This window comes from Erythrolamprus reginae, chromosome 13, assembly GCF_031021105.1.
Source record: "Erythrolamprus reginae isolate rEryReg1 chromosome 13, rEryReg1.hap1, whole genome shotgun sequence".
NCBI lineage: Eukaryota > Metazoa > Chordata > Lepidosauria > Squamata > Dipsadidae > Erythrolamprus > Erythrolamprus reginae.
This window is the reverse complement of record NC_091962.1, coordinates 3403904-3429907: the sequence shown is the minus strand read 5'-3', so window position 1 is coordinate 3429907 and position 26004 is coordinate 3403904. Positions and strand designations below refer to the sequence as shown.

At 44.7% G+C, this 26004-nt stretch overlaps 1 protein-coding gene across 4 annotated transcripts in view; it reads left to right on the top strand.

Moving 5' to 3' along the window:
• The window catches only part of POLR3C (RNA polymerase III subunit C), a 35866-nt gene extending 12250 nt beyond the window's left edge, over positions 1–23616 (top strand). For 3 of the 4 annotated variants that reach the window (XM_070766678.1, XM_070766680.1, XM_070766679.1), the window contains exons 5-15: positions 153–241; positions 2281–2385; positions 4849–4941; positions 6606–6686; positions 8917–8968; positions 12700–12760; positions 14250–14400; positions 16922–17023; positions 17107–17156; positions 21431–21580; positions 23451–23616. In XM_070766678.1, coding sequence (XP_070622779.1) covers positions 153–241; positions 2281–2385; positions 4849–4941; positions 6606–6686; positions 8917–8968; positions 12700–12760; positions 14250–14400; positions 16922–17023; positions 17107–17156; positions 21431–21580; positions 23451–23529 — 1013 coding nt within the window. In that variant the 3' untranslated portion in view covers positions 23530–23616. Of the gene's footprint in view, positions 1–152; positions 242–2280; positions 2386–4848; positions 4942–6605; positions 6687–8916; positions 8969–12699; positions 12761–14249; positions 14401–16921; positions 17024–17106; positions 17157–21385; positions 21581–23450 lie in introns of all 4 variants that reach the window. The other variant, XR_011560527.1, reaches the window with a different exon arrangement.
• The last annotated feature ends 2388 nt before the right edge of the window (positions 23617–26004 follow it).

Genomic DNA, 26004 nt, shown 5'->3' with positions numbered 1-26004 from the left:
GGACCTGATCTTCGCACTCAAGGGTCCTGGTTGTACTACCAGGGTCCTGGCTGTAGGAATTTCACCTGAGAGTGACAGGTGCTGAGGGAGGGGAGGAAGACCCACGTTTGCTGCTCCTGCAAGAAATAACATTTTCTCTTTCGGGCCAACAGGAAAGGGAAAGCGGAAGCATCCAGACAACCCCAAGGAGGACGGTGAAAGAGGAGCCAAGCGATCCAGACAAGACACCGAAAGCGAAGAGGTAGTGTGGCCGCTGCGTCCAGGACAACTTAAGATGGGAGAACAACTGGGCGGTAGAATGCAGATGCCAGATCAGATTCCAGGGGCAGAGGGCAGAGAGAACTAACTTATAAAGAAGCAATCCCTAACCTTAACCGTCTGGCATCTCAGCTGAGGGTGGACAGAGAATCCAGGCGAGTGGCGCACAGGGTTGAATAATAATAACAATAATAATAATAATAATAATAATAATAATAATAATAATAATAATAATAATTTATTGGATTTGTATGCCGCCCCTCTCCGTAGACTCGGGGCAGCTAACAACAATGATAAAAACAGCATGTAACAATCCAATGCTAAAACAACTAAAAACCCTTATTATAAAACCAAACATACACACAAACATACCATGCATAAATTGTAACGGCCTAGGGGGAAGGAATATCTCAACTCCCCCATGCCTGGCGGTATAAGTGAGTCTTGAGTAGTTTACGAAAGACAGGGAGGGTGAGGGCAGTTCCGGGGGGAGTTGGTTCCAGAGGGCCGGGGCTGCCGCAGAGAAGGCTCTTCCCCTGGGGCCCGCCAAACGACATTGTTTAGTCGACGGGACCCGGAGAAGGCCGACTCTGTGGGACCTTATCGGTCGCTGGGATTCGTGCGGTAGCAGGCGCTTCCAGAGGTAATCTGGTCCAATGCCATGTAGGGCTTTAAAGGTCATGACCAACACTTTGAATTGTGACCGGAAACTGATAAGCAGCCAATGCATATGCGCAAACAGCTTGACTGCCATTAAATGCTCTGCTAGCTCCAATCAGTTGCCCAGACCCCACCCAAGCGCAAGGGATTATGGGCTCGTTAAATGATGGTGTTGATTAGTATCCCATGTTACACCAACATTCCGCAGTCTGCACTGGTTGCCGATCAGTTTCCGGTCACAATTCAAAGTGTTGGTTATGACCTATAAAGCCCTTCATGGCATCGGACCAGACTATCTCCGGGACCGCCTTCTGCCGCACGAATCCCAGCGACCAGTTAGGTCCCACAGAGTTGGCCTTCTCCGGATCCGGTCGACGAAACAATGTCGTCTGGCGGGTCCCAGGGGTAGAGCCTTCTCTGTGGCAGCCCCGACCCTCTGGAATCAACTCCTCCTGGAGATTAGGATTGCCCCCACCCTCCCTGCCTTTTGCAAACTCCTTAAAACACACCTCTATCGTCAGGCATGGGGAAATTGATTCCCCTAGACCGTTTTCCGTTTTATGTATGGTTTATATGAGATGTATGGTTGCTTTTTATATTAAGGGTTTTAAATTGTTGTAATCATTGGATTTGTACTGTTTTGTGTTGTGAGCTGCTCCAAGTCTCCGGAGAGGGGCAGCATACAAATTTAATTAATTAATAAAATAAAATAAAATAATTACAAAGAAGATGTTGAGACTTTGGAAAAAGTACAAAGAAGAGTAATTAAGTCCTGGAGACTAAAACATATGAAGAACAGTTGCAGGAACTGGGCATGACTACTTAATGGGGAAAAAAATACTAGAGGGTGACATGATAGCAGTGTTCCAATATCCCAAAGGCTGCCACAAGGGGCTCCCAAACCCTCTGCATACCCCATTTTTGCAAAATGTGGGTGAAAATGGGTAGTTTTTTGCAGAAACAGACATTTTTGCCTTTCCCCAACCTGCAGGAGCAATCTGCAGGTTTCCCAAACCCTCTTCATGCCCTGTTTTTTGCAAAAAAAGAGAGGTGAAAAACGGGCCAATGTTTGCAAAAAAACGGGTTCACAGAGAATATGGGAGACTTGCAGAGTGCTCCTAGGGGCCGGGGAAGACAACCCCCTTTTTTTTTCTTACCTACTTCTTCGATATCTTGGTGTGTCTTATACAGCGGTCCATCTTATAGTCCGACAAATATGGTATGTGCAAATTGGCAAATTAAGAGTTTGCATCGAAATGTTTGAACTGGGGCGATGATATGGTAGGCTTGCTGATTCCCTTCCTAAGAGATTCTGCTTTTTTAACCCTCCACTCCACCACCACCCCACTTGGCCCACTTCAGCCTTCTGCGGACAGTGGAATCTTCTGGCAAGTCAACCTTGACCGTTTCCATCAGCACTTCCGGGATCAAGCGATTGTCAGCGCTGTGGCCAACAGGATGGACCAGGTGAATGGCACCTTCCTCAAATTATTTATTCCTTATTTAAATATACATGGCTACCCAGCTCACACAGGGGTGCTAAGGACTGCTTGCTTTTCATGGGCATTGTCTTGCCTAATGGCTGGATTTTCTTCCTGGCGAGAGGAAGCAGAGGAGAATCGGTCACTCCTACCTTTCAGGGGTGAAACGCTCGGGGCTCGCTCATGCCTGTCAATCATCGAAGAGCCGGTTGCAAAGGAAGCACAAGGCTCCGCCCACCTGCCCAAACACCCCCATTTGGGTTCTTTTACCCTCTACATGTGGAAAGTGTTCTGTGCATGACAAAATTGAACGGGTCCAAAGACAGACTACAAAAATGGTGGAAGGTCTTAAGCATAAAATGTATCAGGAAAGACTTAATGAACTCCATCTGTATAGTCTGGAGGACAGAAGGAAAAGGGGGGGACGTGATCGAAACATTTAAATATGTGAAACGGTTAAATAAGGTCCAGGAGGGAAGTGTTTTTAATAAGAAAGTGAACACAAGAACAAGGGGACACTATCTGAAGTTAGTTGGGGGAAAGATCAAAAGCAACATGAGAAAATATTATTTGACTGAAAGAGTAGTAGATCCTTGGAACAAACTTCCAGCAGACGTGGTTGGTCAATCCACAGTAACTGAATTTAAACATGCCTGGGATAAACATAGATCCATTGTAAGATAAAATACAGAAAATAGTATAAGGGCAGACTAGATGGACCATGAGGTCTTTTTCTGCCGTCAGTCTTCTGTGTTTCTATGCAGAGACAGTAAAAGACGCCAAAGGGCGGCATCCAGGCAGGTAGGTGGAGCCTTGTGCTTCCTTTGCGATCGGCTCTTCGATGATTGACAGGCACACCTGAACTAGGAATATTTCACCCCTGCTGCCTTTACTTGCAACGTGATGTGGAATAGGCCAGATCCAGTCCAAAATCAAACACAGGCGTAGCATGAAAATCACGTTGAAGTATCAATGCCAATTTATAAAGCCTTTAGTTAAGGCTACTGCATCCACTTTTGGGTCACCACATTACAAAAAGAGATGTTAGGAGTGGTGCGGTGATCTAGAAGTGGAGCTCTAGCCTCACCATCAGGAGAGGCGATGAGTTCAATCCTAGGTAGAGGCAGATATTTCTCATCCTGGGCACAATGAGAATGTATCTGTAGTACAAAACTCTATACTGGCAACAGGAAGGGCAATGGGCCAGTAAACAGTCTGCTAGCTCCATTCAGTTGCCCAGACTCCACCCCAATGCAAGGGGTTATGTCTCATTAAATGATGAGGTTGATGATTACAAAACAGATGTGGGTTTTTATCTTTCTAATTATTGAATTTGTATTTTACACTGTTTTTCTGTTGCTGTTGTGAGCCGCCCCGAGTCTGCAGAGAGGGGCGGCATACAAATTTAAATAATAATAAATAAATAAATGTGGAGACTTTAGAAAAAGTACAGAGAAGAGTAACTAAGATTGTTAAAGTCCCGAAGACTAAAACATATGAAGAATGATTGCAGGAACTGGGCATGACTAGTCTGGCTTAGGGCCAGACTATTTATGGGACCACTTTCTGCCAAATACCTTCCGGCCACCGATTGGGGCCCACAGGGCTGGTCTTCTCAGGGTCGGCTGGAGGGGCCGCATGGGAGGGCCTTCTCTGTGGTAGCTCCGGCTCTCTGGAACCAACTTCCCCCGGAGATCCGCACAATCCCCACCTTCCTGGCCTTCTGAAAGGCCGTGAAAACATGGCTTTGCCAGCAGGTCTGGGACCAGTGAACTAAATCATATAGTCCCGGATGAGTGGATATGAATGTTTTATTATTAAGGGTTTTTAAATTGTTTTATACTGTTGTGCACCACCCAGAGTCCAGAAGGAGTCAGGCAGCTTATAAATCATGGAAGGAAGGGAGGGAGGGAGGGAGGGAGGGAGGGAGGGAGGGAGGGAGGGAGGAAGGAAGGAAGGAAGGAATTACTAGGGGGTGACATGAGACCAGTGTTCCAATATTTCAGGGGGTTGCCACAAAGAAGAATTGGGTATGTGTAGTTTAATGAAAGGAAGGACCAGGGGAGACATGATAGCAGTCTTCTAACATCTCAGGGGCTGCCCCAAAGAAGAGTGAGTCAAACTATTCTCCAAAGCACCTGAGGGTAGAACAAGAAGCAATGGATGGAAACTAAACAAGGAGAGAAGCAACTTAGAACTAAGGAGAAATTTCCTGACAGTGAGAACAATTAACCAAAGGAACAGCTTGCCTCCAGAAGTTGTGAATGCTCTAACACTGGAAGTTTTTAAGAAGATGTTGGACAGCCACCTCTCTGAAATGGTATAGAGTCCCTTGCTTGAGCAGGGGGTTGGACTAGAAGATCTCTAAGGTCCCTTCCAGCTCTATTCTGATTGATTGACAAGGAAACGGCCTCTGTTAAGCCTCTTATTTTTTCTTCTGCCTTCACAGACCAGTAGCGAAATTGTCCGGACGATGTTGCGAATGAGTGAAGTGACAACTTCTTCCAATGCCCCCTACACTCAGCCGCTCTCTTCCAATGAGGTGAGTCACCATTTGAACCTACAAGCCGTGGTTTGGATTTTATGGCCAGAGGAGGTAGCGTTCAGCCGAAACGCCAAGAGATAAAAGCCATGCCGTTAGTCCTCAGTGACCCAGACCGTTGCAACTTTGGGAGGCACAGGCTCCTGGCCCAAAAGGAATATGGGTAGTCTGTTGACTTGCAAAAGTTCATTTTAGTGACCCTTGATAATGACAACAGCAATTGAAAATAAAGTGACATAATTGTTTTTCACACTTAACGAACATTGGGGCGTTCCCATGGTCACAAGACTTCCATTCGGATAGGCAAATGGGGTGACCCAAAGGTGCTATTTCAAGAGACAGATGGACTTTTCTTGTTTTTCTTTAAAGACATTTTCCTTCTCATTCAAGAATCTGTTGGAAGTGCAAAAAAGAAGTAGGAACCTACTACCACATATGGTGGCAATGTAAGGAAGCAAAAAAAATTTGGATCCAAATTCGGACATGGATGGACGAAATACTGGCCTATAAACTTGAGATAAAACCGGAAATGTATTTATTAGGCATAATCAGAGGCAAACATAGTAAAGAAAATTACTACTTAATACATCACTTACTTACTGCTGCAAGATTAGCATATGCACAAGTATGGAAACAAGAAAAGACTCCAAACGAAGAAATGGTGATTAAAAAAATAGTAGACTGCGCCAAATTTAGCAAATTAACATACGAGATACAAAACCAACAAAATAAGGACTATTACAAAGTGTGGGGAAAAATATACAACTGGGTGGAAGTTAAGAAAAAGGTATAGCAAATAGAATTGTAAAAAATAAATCTTGTAAATACAGTGATCCCTCGAGTATCGCGAGGGTTACGTTCCAAGACCCCTCGCGATACTCGATTTCTCGCGATATAGTGGTGCGGAAGTAAAAACACCATCTGCGCATGCGCGCCACTTTTCCATGGTGTTTTTACTTCCGCTACATACAGCTCGCCGCCCGCCCGCCGCTTGTCCGCCGCCTGCCTGCCCGCCGCTTGTCCGCCCGCCGCTTGTCCGCCGCCTGCCTGCCCGCCGCTTGTCCGCCCGCCGCTTGTCCGCCGCCTGCCTGCCCGCCGCTTGTCCGCCCGCCACTCGTCCGCCCTCCGCCCGCCCGCTCGCCGCTACCACCCCTCTCACCGCCGAGTCCTCCTGCAGCAGCGCTGGCGGCCACCGTTCCCCGTAAGCACCCACCCGCCCGCCACTCGCCCGCCCACCCGCTCACTCGCCGCTACCCGCCCCCTCTCAGCGCCGAGTCCAGCGCTGGCGGCCACCGTCCCCCGTAGGCACCCGCCCGCCCGCCGCCCCCCCCAAAAGAGATGAGAGAGGGAGGAAGAGAGTGTGAGAGAGGAAGAAAGAGAGAGAGAAGAGTGGAAGGAAGACAGAGAGAAATGATAGAAAAAAAGACGTCATCGGGTGAGAAAAACCATGGTACAGTATAGCAAAAAAACCGGGGAGTCTTTTTAATTTATTATTTTTTGAAAAATCGAGTGATCACTGTATATAAATCGTAAATGTTCAATGTTGTATTGTATGGTGTCTAAATGTTTGTATGTTAAATAAAACAAAAATAAATATATATTTTTTTAAAAAGAATCTCATCTTCAGCTCCATATTTTCTTGTTTATCTTTTTTTTTTTTTAAGATATTCCGATTACTTCCGACTGGTTACAACATCTCCAAGCAGATTCTTGATCAGTACCTAACCTTACTAGCTGATGATCCGGTAAGAAAATTAAGTTTTGTACCTTACTTGCCTTTTGAAAAATGCATGAAGGAATGTTGCGTCCTTTGGATTTCCCTTCTTTTTGAGACCTTTTATCTCCAAGCATTTGTAGAGAAGAGAAGGAAGGGAAAAGAGAAGGGAGAGGAGAGAAGATAAAGGGAGAGAAGAGAAGGGAGAAGAGAAAGGAAGGGAGAGGAAGGAAGAGAAGAGGAGGGTAGAAGGTAGAATAGAAGAAAGAGAAAAGGTGAGGAAAGAAGAGTAGAATAGAATAGAATAGAAGGCAGAGAAGAGAAGGTAGAAGAGGAGGGGAGGGAAGAGAAGAAAAGAAAGAGAAGAGAGGTGAAGAAAGAAGAGAAGGTAGAATAGAACAGAATAAAATAGAATAGAATAGTATAGAGAGAAGAGAAGGGAGAGAGGAAGGAAGAGAAGAAAAGAAAGAGAAGAGAGGTGAAGAAAGAAGAGAAGGTAGAATAGAACAGAATAGAATAGAATAAAATAGAATAGTAAGAGAAGAGAAGGGAGAGGAGAGGAAGGAAGAGAAGAAAAGAAAGAGAAGAGAGGTGAAGAAAGAAGAGAAGGTAGAATAGAACAGAATAGAATATTATAGTATAGAGAGAAGAGAAGGGAGAGGAGAAGAGAGGAGGGAAGGGAAAAGAACAGAAGAAAGAAGAGAGAAATAGATCATAGAATAAATATTGTCACTTTGAATATATACAAAGGGGCATACATTAAAATCAAATTACGCTGCATATAGCTCTAAAAGAATCCCAACCTCCAATATAAACCTGACAAGATAAATAAATAAATACAAAGTTATGCACGTACCCACATATATGACACAGAGCAACAACACAGTCTAATTTGGATGTATACACGTATGTGGCGAGAGAAACAAATCTTGCAGGTTTGCCAGACGGATGGCAACAGGGAACAAAGCTGTTGCAGAATCTGGAGGTCCTGCTAGAAATACAGTGGTACCTCTACTTAAGAACTTAATTCGTGCCGTGGCCAGGTTCTTAAGTAGCAACGTTCTTAAATAGAAGACATTTTTTCCCATAGGAATCAATGTAAAAGCAAATAATGTGTGCAAACCATTAGGAAAGAAAGAAAAGCTCAGAATTTGGGTGGGAGGAGGAGGAGGATAGTCGCTGCCGAAGGAAGAGGGTGAGGTTAGCGTCCCCTTTTGCCTTTCCGTGCCCAGACGCTCCGGGAGGCAACCTCACGCCTGGTGTATGGGAGGCAGCGCGAGGGAGTCACCACAGCGAACTGGTTTATTCCCTCTCCAAGCACCCAGAGAAAGGAAAATGCTCCGTTTGCTCTGGTCTGCCAAAGCCTCCTTAAGCGCCACCGAAAGGCTCCTCCGGCAACCCAGAAAAGCCTGAGATGGCCGGGATTAAAGGGGGAATGGCAGGAAACTGGCCGGGCCTTTTTGCCGCTCTCAAATTTCCTGGGAAACTTTTCCGGGCTCGGGTTCTTAAGTAGAAAATGGTTCTTAAGTAGAGGCAAAAAAATCTTGAGCACCCGGTTCTTATCTAGAAAAGTACTTAAGTAGAGGTACCACTGTACTTCGAAACCTCCTCCAAGAAGGGAGCAACAGAAACAGACCACGGAGTGGGCGTGTTGGGATCTCTAACAGTGCTTAGAGTATCCTGAATGATGGGAAGGGAGCTTCCTATGATCTCCGTTGTCCTCACCACTCTCTGTAGGGACTTTCTATCCGAGGCACTGCTGCCTCCAAGGGATGCGGTTTGTTAAAACGCTCTCAATCGTGCCTCTATTTAAAAAAAAAAGTGGCCAGGACAGATGTGGGGGGATGTTCTCTCCTCATCCAATGCTGATTATTATTATTATTATTATTATTATTATTATTATTATTATTATTATTAATTGGATTTGTATGCCGCCCCTCTCTGTAGACTCGGGGCAGCTAACAGCAGTGATAAAAAACAGAATGTAACAATCCAATATTAAAACAAATTAAAAAAACCTTATAAAACCAAACAAACATAGCATGCATAAATTGATGCTGGTTTGGGGGCTTCACAGCGTGGAGAGGCCACTTCCGATTGTTGGTTATCTGCCAAGCCCAGATTCTTCATACTCTCGGCCACCTCTATAGCTGCGTCCATAATACTGAGTGGAGTATGACCATGCCGGCTCTTTCTAAAATCTACGATGATCTCCTTTGCTTGATTGACATTTAGAACGTATTAACCTATTCTCTCCACAGCTGGAGTTCGTTGGGAAATCGGGCGACAGCGGTGGAGGAATGTATGTCATCAGTATCCTTTGTGGGCCTTTCTGGGTCTCGTGGGCCAGAATCTGTACTAGAAGGCAGCCAGTTGGGTAATAAGGCAAGAAGGCAGGGATATGTCAATCATCCCTGTTCTGTCGAGCTCTCTGGTAGAATCCTCCCGAAAATTCACAGATACAAATTTCAGACACACACACATTTGAAAATTCAAAACAATGTTCTTTATACCGAAAATGCAAATAAACCAAGCCCTCTTTTGGTATAGCAAAGAGCACTCGTCTCCAAACAAACCGGTAATTTGTACAAGTCCCTTATCAGTTCTGTGATACTTAGCTTGCAGCTGTGAAATTCACAGTCCTTCTTCTTTCACAAAGTGAAACACACTTTGCTCTGGTTTAGTTTCAAAGCGGGGGGAAATCAGCACACAAAAGGTCAAAGTCAGCAAAGCAGTCATGAAACACAAGGATCAGATAATCCTCCACAATGGCCAAACCCACAGGCTGCTCTTTATAGCAGCCTCACTAATTACCAACCACAGGTGGCCTCATTTTCTTTGATAATAATCTCTCAGTTGTTGCTGCCTAAGCATCGCTCTCCGCATGCGTGGCTGTATCATTAACTCTTGTTCTGAATCCGAGGAGGAGCTAGATAATTGATCTCCTTCTGAGCTGTCTGCCACACTCTCCTCCTCCCTGCCACTCATGTCTTCTTGGTCAGAGGAGCAGATTCCACCAGGGGGGGCAAAACAGGCCTGCAGCATGTGGATGTCTCCCCCACATCCACAGTCCTTGGGGCAGGAGCTGGGCCAGAGCTAACCACAACAGTAATAAGGCAAGAAAGCAGGGGTACGTCAATCGTCCCACTCATTTATCTAGCAAAGAAAGACTCCTGGTCAATGGATAGAAGCTGACCAAGGAGAAATCCGACCTGGAAATAAGGAGGAATTTTCCGACAGTGAGAACAATCAACCCATGGAACAGAAGTTGCTTTCAGAAAGGACTCTGGAGGGCATCTAGTCCAAATCTCCACCTAAGCAGGAGACCGTATATCAGTGATGGCGAACCATTTTTTCCTTGGGTGTCGGAAACTTCAGATCGTGCAGAATGCAGCTGCGAGAGCAGTCATGGGCTTCCCTAGGTATGCCCATGTTTCACCATCACTCCGCAGTCTGCATTGGTTGCCGATCAATTTCTGGTCACAATTCAAAGTGTTGGTTATGACCTTTAAAGCCCTTCATGGCATCGGACCAGAATATCTCCGAGACCGCCTTCTGCCGCACGAATCCCAGCGACTGATCAGGTCCCACAGAGTGGGCCTTCTCTGGGTCCCGTCAACTAAACAATGTCGGTTGGTGGGCCCCAGGGGAAGAGCCTTCTCTGTGGCGGCCCCAACTCTCTGGAACCAGCTCCCCCCAGAGATTAGAACTGCCCCCACCCTCCTCGCCTTTCGCAAACTCCTTAAAACCCACCTTTGTCGTCAGGCATGGGGGAATTGAAACATCTCCCCCGGGCATGTTCAATTTATACATGGTATGCTTGTATGTATGTCTGTTTAATAATGGGTTTTTTTAATACAGTGGAACCTCGACATACGAGCAGCTCAACTTACGAGCTACTCGAGATAAGAGCTGGGAGGGGAGCGACATTTTTGTTCGCCTCCCGAGCTCACATTCGGGATACGAGCGCCAAGGAGCTGTCTCCTGAAGCCGAACGCTAACTTCCGCGTTCGGCTTCAGGAGACAGCTCCTTGGCGCTCGTATCCCGCGTGTTTTAAAAGGTTGCAGCCGGCCTGGGGGGCTCGGGTGGGTGCTGGCAAGCCCCCCAGGCCGGCTGCAACCTTTTAAAACACGCGCGCCGCTTCGCAGCTGTCTCCTGAAGCCGAACGCTAACTTCCGCGTTCGGCTTCAGGAGACAGCTGCGAAGCGGCGCGGGTGTTTTAAAATGTCACAGCCGGCCTGGGGGGCTCGGGGGGAAGCCCCCGAGCCCCCCAGGCCGGCTGCCACGTTTTAAAACACGCGCGCCGCTTCGCAGCTGTCTCTTGAAGCCGAACGCTAACTTCCGCGTTCGGCGGCAGCGGGTTTTTTTGTTGTTGCACGGATTAATTGACTTTACATTGTTTCCTATGGGAAACAATGTTTCGTCATACGAGCGTTCCGACTTACGAGCCTCCTTCCGGAACCAATTAGTCTTGTAAGTCGGGGTTCTACTGTATTTTAAACTGTAAATTATTAGATTTTTTAATAAACTGTTTTTATTGTGTTGTGAGCCGCCCCGAGTCTGCGAAGAGGGGCGGCATACAAATCTAATTAATAATAATAATAATAATAATAATAATAATAATAATAATAATAATAATAATAATATGTGCGTGCTGTTGTGCATGCGTGTGCCCACACCCATAATTCAATGCCGGGGTAGTGGTGAAATCAGCTTCCCCTGCCCCTCGAAGGCTGGAAATGGCCTGTTTCCCAGCCTTTGGTGGACCCAGTAGGTTTGTGTTTCATCCTCCCCAGGCTTCAAAGACTTCCCTGGAGTGGGGCGGGGAGAGTAAAAAGCCCTCCGCCGTCCCCCTGGGGGCTCTCTGGAAGCCAAAAACACCCTTCCCAGAGCCTCTGTGCAAGCCAAAAATCAGCTGGCTGGCACACTACTGCCCTATATTTCTGACAGATGGCAGTCCTGTCTCTTCCCGAAATCCTCCCACAACTTCCGTTCCATGGGTTGATTGTTCTCACTGTCAGAAAGTTCCTCCTTATTTCCAGGTTGAACCTCTCTTTGATCACAGGGATGGTCAGCTGGGATGATGGAGCTATGGGGCGCAGGGGCAGATAGGCAGGTAGGGGGAGTTTGAAGGGCCTATGCAATTGTGTGGGCAAGCTTCCTAGTAGATATTTTGATCGTGTGACTGGGAGGCGAGGGGCACAACAACAGGTCATAACTTCAGAGACCAGTCCTACATCATTTGGAGTTAAAAGACTTTGACCTGCCACAGTAGAAGAGGTCGGGACTGCTGTCAGCCTGGATAGCTTCAAGGCAGGATTAGACAGATTCATGGATGCCAAGTGTATCGGTGGTTATTGAAACGGATGTCCATGTGCCGCCTCTATGTTGGTTGAGGCAGGCAGGGGTCCCTTGAGTACCATTTCTTGGGGGTCAAGGGAAAGGGAGGGTCTTGCCTTCTCTTTCTGCTCAAGCTCCCCATGGACAATTGGTGGGACACAGAACGCTGGACTCGATGGGCTTTGGCCTGATTCAGCAGGGCTCCTCTTATGTTCTTAATAGTACCATGGAAAATGGGAAGGGTAGCTGCATGAGAGGGAAAGTTACTAGCCACAACAAATTCCTTTCTTGGAGTCCAAGGTCATCCTTTGTTCTGCACCAGTAGATGTAAGGAGGAGTAATCCCTGCACTCATGATGCATTTGTGGGTGTGGGGATAGGGGGGATGAACCTTAAACTGGGTGAGGTACTGGAAGGAAGTTAGTGTCAGGAGGGCAACGGCGTGATGAACATGGCTCTTTTAATAAATCGAATCTTGGATGAGAGTTTTGGATTGAAATCCGATTCATTTCTCAGATGCTATTTGGGGCGCTGATATCTTCAGCGCCACCATGATTTCAAAAACGTATCTGAACAAAATGGCCATAAGTTGGAAGACTGCCTGTATTTTGAAGCTATTAGTGAACAGAGGAGCAGATTGAGTTTCCCCTGGCTCTTTGGGGTCATTCTTGTGGCATTCTGTTCCCTAACGTTCTTCTCAACAGATCTTCATAAGGGCCTGGCCTCCCTAGCCACCGCAACGCTGGAATCCATCGTGCAGGAAAGGTACGACGAGGTCCATTCTAACCGATCTTTCCACACTGGAAGGTTCTGTGCGCGAGGTTATTTTGTTTTTTCTTTTGCTGTTTGATTCAATTTTCTCAGAATAGACTTTCTTTCCCCTCCTAATACCCTGTTTCCCCCCTGAAAATAAGACCCAACCAGAAAATAAGCCCTAGCGCGAATTTTTCAGGATGCTGGTAATGTAAGTCCAACCCCCAAAATAAGTCCCAGTTAAGACCATCAGCCAGATGGATGCATTTAATAATAGTAAATGATTTAGCTTTACTAGATAAATGGTCAAAGCAATGGAAACTGCAGTTTAATGTTTCCAAATGTAAAATAATGCACTTGGGGAAAAGGAATCCTCAATCCGAGTATTGTATTGGCAGTTCTGTGTTAGCAAATACTTCAGAAGAAAAGGATTTAGGGGTAGTGATTTCTGACAGTCTCAAAATGGGTGAGCAGTGTGGTCGGGCGGTAGGAAAAGCAAGTAGGATGCTTGGCTGCATAGCTAGAGGTATAACAAGCAGGAAGAGGGAGATTATGATCCCGCTATATAGAATGCTGGTGAGACCACATTTGGAATACTGTGTTCAGTTCTGGAGACCTCACCTACAAAAAGATATTGACAAAATTGAACGGGTCCAAAGACGGGCTACAAGAATGGCGGAAGGTCTTAAGCATAAAACGTATCAGGAAAGACTTAATGAACTCAATCTGTATAGTTTGGAGGACAGAAGGAAAAGGGGGGACATGATCGAAACATTTAAATATATTAAAGGGTTAAATAGTCTTCGGAGAGGGGCGGCATACAAATCGAATAAATAATAATAATAATAATAATAATAAGGTCCAGGAGGGAAGTGTTTTTAATAGGAAAGTGAACACAAGAACAAGGGGACACAATCTGAAGTTAGTTGGGGGAAAGATCAAAGGCAACATGAGAAAATATTATTTTACTGAAAGAGTAGTAGATGCTTCCAGCAGACATGGTAGATAAATCCACAGTAACTGAATTTAAACATGCCTGGGATAAACATATATCCATCCTAAGATAAAATACAGAAAATAATATAAGGGCAGACTAGATGGACCATGAGGTCTTTTTCTGCCGTCAGACTTCTATGTTTCTATGTTTCTAATACCCTGTTTTCCCCCTGAAAAATAAGACTCAACCAGAATATAAGCCCTAGCGCGAATTTTTCAGAATGCTGGTAATGTAAGTCCAACCCCCAAAATAAGTCCCAGTTAAGACCATCAGCTAGATGGATGCATTTAATAATAGTAAATGATTTAGCTTTACTAGATAAATGGTCAAAGCAATGGAAACTGCAGTTTAATGTTTCCAAATGTAAAATAATGCACTTGGGGAAAAGGAATCCTCAATCTGAGTATTATATTGGCAAAACCCAAGTTATAAAATCAAAATATAAAATCCATTACCTTTTCCACTGCCCTACTCAGCTCTTCTTCACTTCCCTCCTGGATACAGATTTGGATCTCGTTGTGCCCGCATCTTCCGTCTTTTATTACGAAAGAGGCACCTGGAGCAGAAGCAGATCGAGGACTTCGCCATGATCCCGGCCAAAGAAGCCAAAGAAATGATGTACAAAATGTTGTCGGCCAATATCGTCGCTCTGCAGGTACTGGCTCTCCCTATATCGCCCATCGCGAAGGCCAAGCTGCAAATAATGGTCTGGAAATTGAGGTGACCTGCCAAGCGAGGCAGTGATGGGATTGATTGGAAACCGCCTAAGGTTGGAAATCTGGGTCATTAGACCAGAGTACCTCCGGAACCACCTGCTACCGCACGAATCCCAGCGGCCGCTAAGGTCCCACAGAGTTGGCCTTCTCCGGGTCCTGTCAACTTAACAATGTCGTCTGGCGGGCCCCAGAGGAAAAGCCTTCTCTGTGGTGGCCCCGGCCCTCTGGAATTAACTCCCCCCGGAGATTAGAACAGCCCCCACCCTCCTTGTCTTCCGTAAACTACTTAAGACCCATCTATACCGCCAGGCATGGGGGATTTGAGACACCTTTCCCCCAGGCTCTTTATAATTTATATTTGGTATGTATGTGCTGTTTGGTTTTTAATTATGGTAGGGTTTTTAGTTATTTTTAATATTAGATTTGTGCCATTATAATATTGTTTTTATTGTTGTTGTGAGCCGCCCCGAGTCTTCGGAGAGGGGCGGCATACAAATCTAATAAATTGGATTGAGTTGAATTGAATTTTACCCACCTTGGAAGGACAGAAGGCTGAGTCAGCCTTCAGCTGGTTAGAATCGAACTCCTGACTTGTGGGCAGTTTGCTTGCAGTTCTGCATTCTAACCACTGGGAAGGAAGGTGTCAGGCCCAAAGCCATTATGTGAAGTTAGAGGCTTTGGGCCTGCCACAGTTAGCAGCGATAGGGAGATGGTAGGGGTGTGTGTGTGTATGTGTGAGAGAGAGAGACAGACAGACAGACAGAGAGATTGATAACCATCACACATTCCTTACACAGAGTCCAAGGTCAACTGAACAAATGAAGAAGCCAGTGAATCCCTGCACAGGATTTATTTATTTATTTATTCATTCATTCATTCATTCATTCATTCATTTATCAGATTTGTATGCCGCCCCTCTCCGTAGACTCAGAGCGACTAACAACAATAATAAAAACAGCATATAACAAATCTAATATTTAAATTACTAAAAAACCCTATTAAAAACCAATCATGCATACAGACATATCATGCATAAATTGTATAGGCCTAGGGGGAAGGTATATCTCAATTCCCCCATGCCTGACGACAGAGGTGGGTTTTAAGGAGCTTACGAAAGGCGAGGAGGGTGGGGGCAATTCTGATCTCTGGGGGGGAGCTGGCTCCAGAGGGCCGGGGCGGCCACAGAGAAGGCTCTTCCCCTGGGCCCCGCCAAACGACATTGTTTAGTTGACGGGACCCGGAGAAGGCCAACTCTGTGGGACCTAACTGGTCGCTGGGATTGGTGCGGCAGAAGGCGGTTCCGGAGATATTCTGGTCCGATGCCACGTGATTGCACTTGTGGGTGTCGGGATGTCAGATGAACCTTAACCTGGATGGGGAACTGAAGATAATTTAGTGTTGGAATGACGGCGGCGAATCCAACATGGCGAAGCTAATAAATCGAACCTTGTGTGAGAGCACAGGAGTGGAATGTGATTTATTTCTCAGATGCTATTTGGTTCGTTGACAGAAGGAAGGGCAATAGCAAGAGCACATTGGTTCAGGGTGGGGAATTTGTAGTGGGTGTGACATTTTATTCTATTTTTTATTCTATTTTTAAATTTTATGTATGGTGGGACTGGTCTCTGGGTGTCACACGACTTTTGTTGCCAATGACAATTTGTTGTTTTGACAATGACAATAAATATTATTATTATTATTATTATTATTATTATTAACTGGATTTGTATGCTGCCCATCTCCGAGGACTCGGGGTGGCTCACCACATATCAAAAAACAGTATACAATATAAATATCTAAGATCCAATTAATATAACTAACTACTATATTCTAAAAACGCCGGAACATTAAAAATTATTCATTCACATTGGAACAACCAGAATACATCACACTCGTCGGTCAGAGGCTAGGATCTAGTGACCCCAAGCCTGTTGGCATAGATGAGTTTTCAGGTTCTTACAAAAAGCGAGGAAGGCGGGGACAGCACGAATCTCTGGGTGGAGTTGATTCCAGAGGGCCGGGCCCCTCACAGAGAAGGCTCTCCCCCTAGGTCCTGCCAAGCAACATTGTCTAGTTGACGGGACCTGGAGAAGGCCAACACTGCGGGACGTAGACTTATATACCACTTCACAGTGCTTTCCAACCCTCTCTAAGCAGTTTATACAATCAGCAAATCACCCCAACAATCTGGGTCCTCATTTTTCTGACCTCGGAAGGATGGAAGGCTGAGTCAACCTTGAGGTGATCAGGATCGAGCTCCAGGCTGTGGGCAGAGTGGGCTTGCAATCCTGCATTTTTAACTACTGCGCCGCCGCCACTTGTTATAAATGTCCATTTTTGTAAGTTTGAACAGTCACTAGATGAACCGTTGTAAGTCAAGGACTATCTGTAGTGATGTATCGATATCAGCAAAATTTAATCTCTTATCTGCCTTTCCTCCCCCTCCCCCCCCGAACATAGGAAATCCCCAAAACTCCAGATCATGCACCATCCCGGACGTTCTACTTGTACACAGTCAATACTCTCTCGTCCGCCCGGTTGCTGCTCCAGCGCTGTTACAAGGTTTGCATCCCGCTGTCCCTCTCTGAAACGTCTCTTAAGCCAGATTGCACTCACGGCATCCTCTGTGTTTCCCTCCCTTTCAGTGTGTGGCCAACCTGATAGAACGGCGACTACACGAGACCAAGGAGAACCGGTGAGTTGGGAGGAGGCCTGGGGGCGTAAATTCAGCCCTTTGAAACCGAGTCTGTGTGATGATGGTTGAAACCTCCCTACATAAGTGGGGCAGAGAGTTGGGGACAGCTGGCACGCTTTCCTTTATACTGTGTTTCCCTGAAAATAAGCCCTTCCCCAAAAATAAGCCCTTCCAAGCCCTTCCCCTGAAAATAAAACCTTCCCTGAAAATAATCCCTCCCCCGTAAATAATCCCTTCCCCAAAAATAAAACCTTCCTCGAAAATAAGCCCTCCCTCGAAAATAAATCCTTCCCAAAAATAAGCCTTCCCCTGAAAATAATCCCTACTCCAAAAATAAGCCCTTCCTCGAAAATAAACTCTTCTGAAAACCCTCCCCCTAAAATAAACCTTTCCCTGAAAATAATCCCTCCTCCGTAAATAAGCCCTTCCCCAAAATAAAACCTTCCTCAAAAATAAGCCCTTCCCAAAAATAAATCATTCCCCAAAAATAATCCCTCCTCTGAAAATAATCCCTACTCCAAAAATAAATCCTTCCCCGGAAATAAACCCTCTTCTAAAAACCCTCCTCCTAAAATAAACCTTTCCCCCAAAATAATCCCTACTCTGAAAATAAACCCTTCCCCGAAAATAATATCTCCTTGAAAATAAACCCTTCCCCGAAAATAATATCTGCTTGAAAACAAACCCTTCCCCGAAAATAATATCTGCTTGAAAATAAACCCTTCCCCGAAAATAATATCTCCTTGAAAATAAACCCTTCCCCGAAAATAATATCTCCTTGAAAATAAACCCTTCCCCGAAAATAATATCTCCTTGAAAATAAACCCTTCCCCGAAAATAATATCTCCTTGAAAATAAACCCTTCCCCGAAAATAATATCTCCTTGAAAATAAACCCTTCCCCGAAAATAATATCTCCTTGAAAATAAACCCTTCCCCGAAAATAATATCTCCTTGAAAATAAGCCCTTCCCTGAAAATAATATCTCCTTGAAAATAAACCCTTCCCCGAAAATAATCCGTACTCCGTCTTGCTCCATGCACCCCAAAATAATAAGACCTCCCCCAAAATAAAGCAAAATGCTTATTTTGGGGTTCACAAATACAGTGTTCCCTCGATTTTCGCGGTTTCGAACTTCGCGAAAAGTCTATACCACAGTTTTTCAAAAATATTAATTAAAAAATACATTGCGGGTTTTTTCCCTACACCACGGGTTTTTCCCACCTGATGACGTCATATGTCATCGCCAAACGTTCGTCTGCCTTTAATAAATATTTTTTAAAATAAACTTTAATAAATAAACATGGTGAGTAATAATCTGAATGGTTGCTAAAGGAATGGAAAATTGTAATTTAGGGGTTTAAAGTGTTAAGGGAAGGCTTGTGATACTATTCATAGCCAAAAATAGTGTATTTACTTCCGCATCTCTGCTTCGCGGAAATTCGACTTTCACGGGCGGTCTCGGAACGCAACCCCCGTGAAAAGCCAGGGAACACTGTATATAAGACAAGGGGTCTTATTTTCAAGGAAACATGGTAACTGCGTCTGGGGATCTCATTATCTTTTTTTTTTTTAAGGTAATCTTTATTTCTTTATATATAAAATACAAAGGAAAAAGGGAAATAGGAAATTAGGGGGGCGAGAAAGAGAGGGGAAAAGTCTGCGGAGAGGGGCGGCATACAAATCTAAATAATAAATAAAATAAATAAATAAAATGTGAGGTACGAGGGGGGGGGGGAACGAAAAAAGGATTTTCGACTCTTTTTAGCACAGTACAAGGGAGAAACACTCCAGCCTCCACTTTTTGTTTTTACCCATTAGTATATAACTAGCTGTTTCTATGACGACAAATCTATGCGATTAACAAAAAAGCAAAGTCAAAGTTCTTCGTGAAATGTTTTGTATCTCTGGAGCATCTGCTGAAATCGCCTTCAGTGGTGATACGGGTGGTTTAGAGGTGGAGCTCTCGCTTCACAATCGGGAGGCTGTGAGTTCAATCCTGTGTAGAGGCCGATATGTCTCTTTCTCGGGGCGCAATGAGAATAGATCTGCGGCAAACAAAAGGACTTAACCTGTATTAAAATTCACTACAACGCAAGCAAAGGTAACTAGTGCTTTAGACTTTAAGGGAGCTGACTACAACAAGCTAAGAGAATGACTAGGAAGAATTCCGTGGCTGGAAAACGCAGAGGGGAAAAACAGGACAGGATGCTTGGGATACTCTGAAAAGCCAGATAATAAAAGCCCAGACAAAAACAATACCCCAGAGAAAGAAAAACGAGAGATTCCAGGCAAGATCGGCAGGGCTGCACAAAGAGCTCTCTTGTGTATATGTTTTATGTTCTAATTGGATTACTATTTATTGTGTTTATTTTACTATTGTGAGCCACCCTGAGTCCTCAAGACGGATGCCCTATAAATCGAATAAAAGAACTAACTAACCAACCTATTTTTCGGAGTATAAGAGGCACCTTAGTTTTTTGGGAGGAAAATAGGGGAAAAGAATCTGCTTACCAGGTATTCATCTGGCTGGCGTCCTTAGTCTGGTCAGCTTCAGCACATTATTTTATACCCCGGTTAGGGCTTTAAAAAAAACTTATTCTGAGAGAGTAACAATGAAAGAGCTTGCAAGCTGGGAACATCATTAGCACCTGGTTAAGACTGGAAAGAAACTTACTTGGAGCAAGTTAGAGCAATGAAAAGAAAACATGTAAAGACTTGGAGGTTAGAAAACATTCTTGACAGAGAGTAACAATGAAAGAGCTTGCAAGCAGGTAAGCGCTGGGAACATCAATAGCACCTGGTTAAGGCTGGAAAGAAACTTACTTGGAGCAAGCTAGAGCAATGAAAAGAAAACGTGCAAAGACTTAGAGCTTAGGAAACATTCTTGACAGAGAGTAACAATGAAAGAGCTTGCAAGCAGGTAAGCGCTGGGAACATCATTAGCACCTGGTTAAGACTGGAAAAGAAACATACAGTGGTACCTCATCATACGAACTTAATTGGTTCCAGGAGGAGGTTCGTAAGGTGAAAAGTTCGTAAGATGAAACAATGTTTCCCATAGGAATCAATGTAAAAGCGAGTAATGGGTGCAAATCCTTCAGGAAAATCCCAAACTTTAGAAGAGGCGAACAGAGGGCAGGGAGGAGCAGCGAAAGGGGGCGGGTGGAAGAAGCAAGGCTAGGCTAAAGGGTGAGTGGGAAGGAAGAAAGGCAAGGGGGGCGCCCCTCCCTTTTCTTTCTTCAAAAGACACCGTTTCAGTGCCTTTGCAAGCACGTTGTTCTCTGCAAAATCTTTCCTCCAAGCTGCCCCTCCCTTTTCTTTCTTAAAAAGACACCGTTTCAGTGCCTTTGCAAGCACGTTGTTCTCTGCAAAATCTTTCCTCCCCCAAGCTGCCCCTCCCTTTTCTTTCTTCAAAAGACACCGTTTCAGTGCCTTTGCAAGCACCTTGTTCTCTGCAAAATCTTTCCTCCCCCAAGCAGCCCCTCCCTTTTCTTTCTTAAAAAGACACCGTTTCAGTGCCTTTGCAAGCACGTTGTTCTCTGCAAAATCTTTCCTCCCCCAAGCTGCCCCTCCCTTTTCTTTCTTAAAAAGACACCCTTTCAGTGCCTTTGCAAGCACGTTGTTCTCTGCAAAATCTTTCCTACTCCAAGCAGCCCCTCCCTTTTCTTTCTTCAAAAAAGGGGGGGAAAAGAAACCCCTTCATTCCAGCAGCAGCTGCTTGGGTTTGTAAGGTGGAAATAGTTTGGAAGAAGAGGCAAAAAAATCTTAAACACCGGGTTCGTATCTTGAAAAGTTCGTTAGAAGAGGTGTTCATAAGATGAGGTACCACTGTACTTGGAGCAAGCTAGAGCAATGGAAAAAGCCCTGCAAAGACTTAGGGTTTGGGAAACATTCTTTGCAAAGAGTAACAATGAAAGAACCTGCAAGGTAAGAGCTGGGAAGGTCGTTAGCACCTAGTTAAGGCTGGGGAAAAAAGCTTTGAAAAAAGCTACATTCAGAGTATAAGATGCACTTGAATTTTCAGCCTCTTAGGGAGGAAAAAGGTGCGTCATACTCCGAAAAATACGGTAGCTAACTAAATAAATAAATAAGTTGAGGGGCCAACAAGACAAGTACATATAGTCCTTGACTTACGACCACATTTTTGTGGGTTAAGTGAGAAATTCATTCAATGGCGGCATCTGCTGAAGTCACCCGGTCTTTGGCCTCGCGGTCTCTGTGATTCAGGCGAGGCCACCAGGCCCTCTGACCGTGGCCTTCCTCCCGGGGCAGGCGTCTGCTGGAGAAGAGCCAGCGGGTGGAGGCCATCCTCGCCTCGGTCCAGGCCACGGGGGCTGAGGACACACAGCTGCAGGAGATTGAGGAAATGATCACGGCCCCCGAACGGCAGCAGCTGGAGACCCTCAAACACAACGTCAACAAGTGAGTATGGCCCAGATGGGGGGGAGGTGGGACCAACTCAAGCCCCTTCCTCATCATGGCATCACCATCCTGGGATTCAGAAGCCAAAATTGAACGGATTCGATTCTTTGCAAGACACGTGAATATTGGAATACAATAAGGCAACGGAGGGAGGGAATACTGAAGATCAAATTAGATTTGAAACCAGAACGCCTTTTGTTTGGAATAACTATTGACAAATATGACAAAAATATGTAAGCTAATATTACATATGTTCACTGCGGTGAGGTTAAAATACTATCACGTGCAGAAATGGATAGACTAATATTAGAGTCGAAAGATAAAACTGAAACAGACTCATTTCAAAACCCGGGACAAACTATATCGTTGGTGGATTGGGAATTAGTGGAAAAGTTGGAGAATTAATAAGGAGAGAAGCAACCTGGAATGTGTTCTGCCGGCATGTTTCAACCCCCCGTAATTACAGGGTAATTAGTCCAGGAAGACACACACCACAGGATAAAAGGAAAACCCAAAAGTTTTTATAAACAGAAAAACAGAAACAGCTCCCTTTTTAAATGTCAAAGGGATTTTCTGGTACACACAAGGCACAGGTGAAATGCAATCCAATTGCTCACCCAATAACTGGGAGATTGAGTCCAATTCTAAAGTCCAGAGAGTCCACACACAATCTTGAACAGCACAAAAACCACGATCTTGACGAAACAATGAATCAGATAAACTGCCATGAGGCTAAAACACCAAGTTGCACTTTTATCTGTAGCACTAATTACAGCAGCCCCACCCAACCACAGGTGGCCTCATTTTCTCTTGTAATAATCCTTCAGTTGTTGTCTCCTATGCATCACTCTACGCATGCGTGGATGTGTCATTAATTCTTGTTTAGAATCCAAGGATGATACAGATGATTGATCTCCCCCTGGGCTGTCTGCCAAACTCCCCTCTTCCCTGTCACTCACGCTTCCTTGGTCAGAGGAGGCTTCGTCGGCAGATTCCATTGGGAGCAAAACAGGCCTGCGGCATGTGGATGTCTCCCCCACATCCACCTCCACATTCCTTGGGGCAGGAGCTGGGCCAGAGCTAACCACAACAGAATGAAAGAGAAATTTTCTAACAGTGAAAACAATTAACCAGTGGAACAGCTTGCCACCAGAAACTATATGTCTCCGACTACAGATTAACAGATCTAGAAGTTTGCGGAGAGGGGCGGCATATAAATCCAATAAATCTAATCTAATCTAATGTAGAAGAGACCTTGGAGGTCATCTAGTGCAACCCACTACCCAAGCAGGAGACCCTGCACTATTTCTGTCCAGTCTCTTCTTGAAAGCCTCCAGCGATGAAGCTCCTACAACTTCCGAAGGCAACTTCTGTTCCCTGGGTTGATTGTTCTCCCTGTCAGAAAATTCCTCTTTATTTCCAGGTTGAATCTCTCCTTGGTCAGCTTCCATCCATTGTTCCTTGTCTGGTCTTTGGGTGCTTTGGAGAATAGCTTGACCCCTTCCTCCTCTCTGTGGCAGCCCCTCAAATATTGGAAGATGCTCTCATGTCTCCCCTGGTCCTTCTCTTCCCTAGACCAACCATGCCCAGTTCCTGCAACCATTCATCATCTGTTTTTGTCTCCAGTCTGTTAATCCTCCTGGTTGCTCTTCTCTGCACTTTTTCTAGAGTCTCAACATCTTTTTTTATAGTGTGGTGACCAACACTGGATGCAGGATTCTAGGTGTAGTCTTACTAAGGCTTCACAGAGTGGTATTAGTACCTCTCTTGATCTTAATTGTATGCCGCCCCGAGTCTGCGGAGAGGGGCGGCATACAAATCTGATTAAACTTAAACTTAAACTTAATTGTATTTTTTTTTTCTATTCAAGGCTCGATGCCAGTGAAAATCAAGTGGACGAAACCATCTTTATTTTGGAATTGTACATCAACAGCACCGTCAGGCACTGAGCCATTGGCTGCAGCTCTGGTTTTCAAAATCTGATTTGATTTGTTTTCATATAAAGAAGATTTTAAAATAAATAAACCCTGCCTTCATGCGGTGGTAATTTTTCGATGAAGGAAATGTGTGTATTGAGAGTCCTTGCAGATTAACCAGAGTTGGGAGGGACCCTGTAGGTCATCTAGTCCAACCCCTTCCCCCCAAGCCTGAGACCTAACATCTGACCTCTTAATGACTTGGAAAAAGTAATTTATAACCCGTTACTTGCATTTATAACTGTGATCACAGGCTTCCTCTTTGAGGGATGGCAATGGCTCATGAGCAAAAGACTCTATACCATTTCGGTGGCTGTCCTGTCCTTTCTTGAAAGCCTCCAGTGATAAAGGATCCACAACTTCTGAAGGCAAACCATTCCACTGGTTGATTGTTCTCATCATTAGGAAATTTCTCCTTCATTTCAGGTTTCTATTCTCCTTGTTTAGTTTCCACCCATTGCTTCTTGTCCTGTGCTCAGGTGCTTTGGAGAATAGTTTGACTCCCTCTTCTTTGTAGCAACCCCTGAAGACTGCTATCATGTCTCCCCTGGTCCTTCTTTTCATTATTCCCAGTTCCTGCAACTGTTCTTCATATGTTTTAATCTCCGGGCCTTTAATAATAATAATAATAATAATAATAATAATAATAATAATAATAATTTATTAGATTTGTATGCCGCCCCTCTCCGAAGACTCGGGGCAGCTCACAACAATAATAAAAAAACAATATTACAGTAGAACAAATCTAATATTAAAAAGAAAAGACATATAAAACCCCATCATTTAAAAACCATACAACACATACATACCAAACATAAAATATAAAAGCCTGGGGGAGGTGTCTCAGTTCCCCCATGCCTGGCGATATAGGTGGGTCTTGAGTAATTTGCGAAAGACAAGGAGGGTGGAGGCCATTCTAATCTCCGGGGGGAGTTGATTCCAGAGGGCTGGGGCCACCACAGAGATGGCTCTTCCCCTGGGGCCCGCCAAACGACATTGTTTAGTCGACGGACCCGGAGAAGGCCAACTCTGGGGGACATTATCAGCCGCTGGGATTCGTGCGGGGCTGCCACAGAGGAGGGGGTCACACTAATTTTCCAAAGCACCAGACAAGGAATAATGGATGTAAATTGAACAAGGAGAGATTCAACCTGGAAATAAGGAGGAATTTCCCGACAGGGAGAATAGTCAACCAGCGGAACAGAAGTTGCCTTCGGAAGTTGTGGGAGCTTCATCCCTGGAGGCTTTCAAGAAGAGACCGGACTGGCCATCTGTCAGAAATAGTGTAGGGTCTCCTGCTTGGATGGGGGGGGGGGGGGGGGGTTGGACTAGATGATCTCCAACTCTGTTAATCTGTAAACGGATTTTAATCATTGAACCAGTTGGACTGATCAATTGAGTGTCTGCCATAGAGACATGCAGGTGGCAAGCTGTTCCACCGGTTACTCGTTCTCCCTGTTAGGAAGTTTCTCTTTCATTCCAAGTTGCTTCTTGTTAGTACAAGGTACATGGTTGTTAGGGTTTGCCATTGTAAACTACCTAGTGTAGTCTCTTGTACTATCACTATAAATATTTTGGGCTGGTTCGCCATAAGAGGGCGCCAGTACTCCTTCCCTCAATGATGCTTTATCGCTCATTCGCTTTTGCTTTGCCTTGAGGGGGGAGTGTATTTGCTCAGTGCTTGTTATGGATTGTTTCTGTAAATAGTACTTATTAAGCATAACTAAGTCTGTGTCTTGTTTTTCTTTGGCTTTACCACACATTCTGTTAAAATTCTCTGCTCAGTGTATGTCAAAGGTCTCATAGCCTAGCTATACCGAGACATACCAACACTTCTCTTCTTGATTAATTTCCACATACTGTTTCTTGAATTCCCTTCTCCTGTGTCTTGAAATTCATCTTTGTGGTATTCAAGATAGAATACTGCTCTCTTGTCCACCTTAGTTCTTATTTTCTCTAGACTGGCTAAATCCAATTCATGCAACCCTTCTTCCTATGTTTTAGCCTCCGGGCCGTTAATCGTCTTAGTTGCTTTTCTCTGCTCTTGGGTTTTGCCTCATTTTATGACCTTTCTTGCCACTATTGTTAACCAAATCACTGCAGTTGCTAAGTTGGTAACACAGTTGTTAAGTAAATCTGGCTTCTCCATTGACTTTCTTTCTTTCTTTCTTTCTTTCTTTCTTTCTTTCTTTCTTTCTTTCTTTCTTTCTTTCTTTCTTTCTTTCTTTCTTTCTTTCTTTCTTTCTTTCTTTCTTTCTTGGATTTGTATGCCGCCCCTCTCCAGAGACTCGGGGCGGCTAACAGCAATAATAAAACAGTGTACAGTAATAATCCAATACTAAAAATGATTTAAAAACCCATTAATATAAAAAAACAAACATACATACAGACAGACAGACCATGCATAAAATTGTAAAGGCCTAGGGGGAAAGAGCATCTCAATTCCCC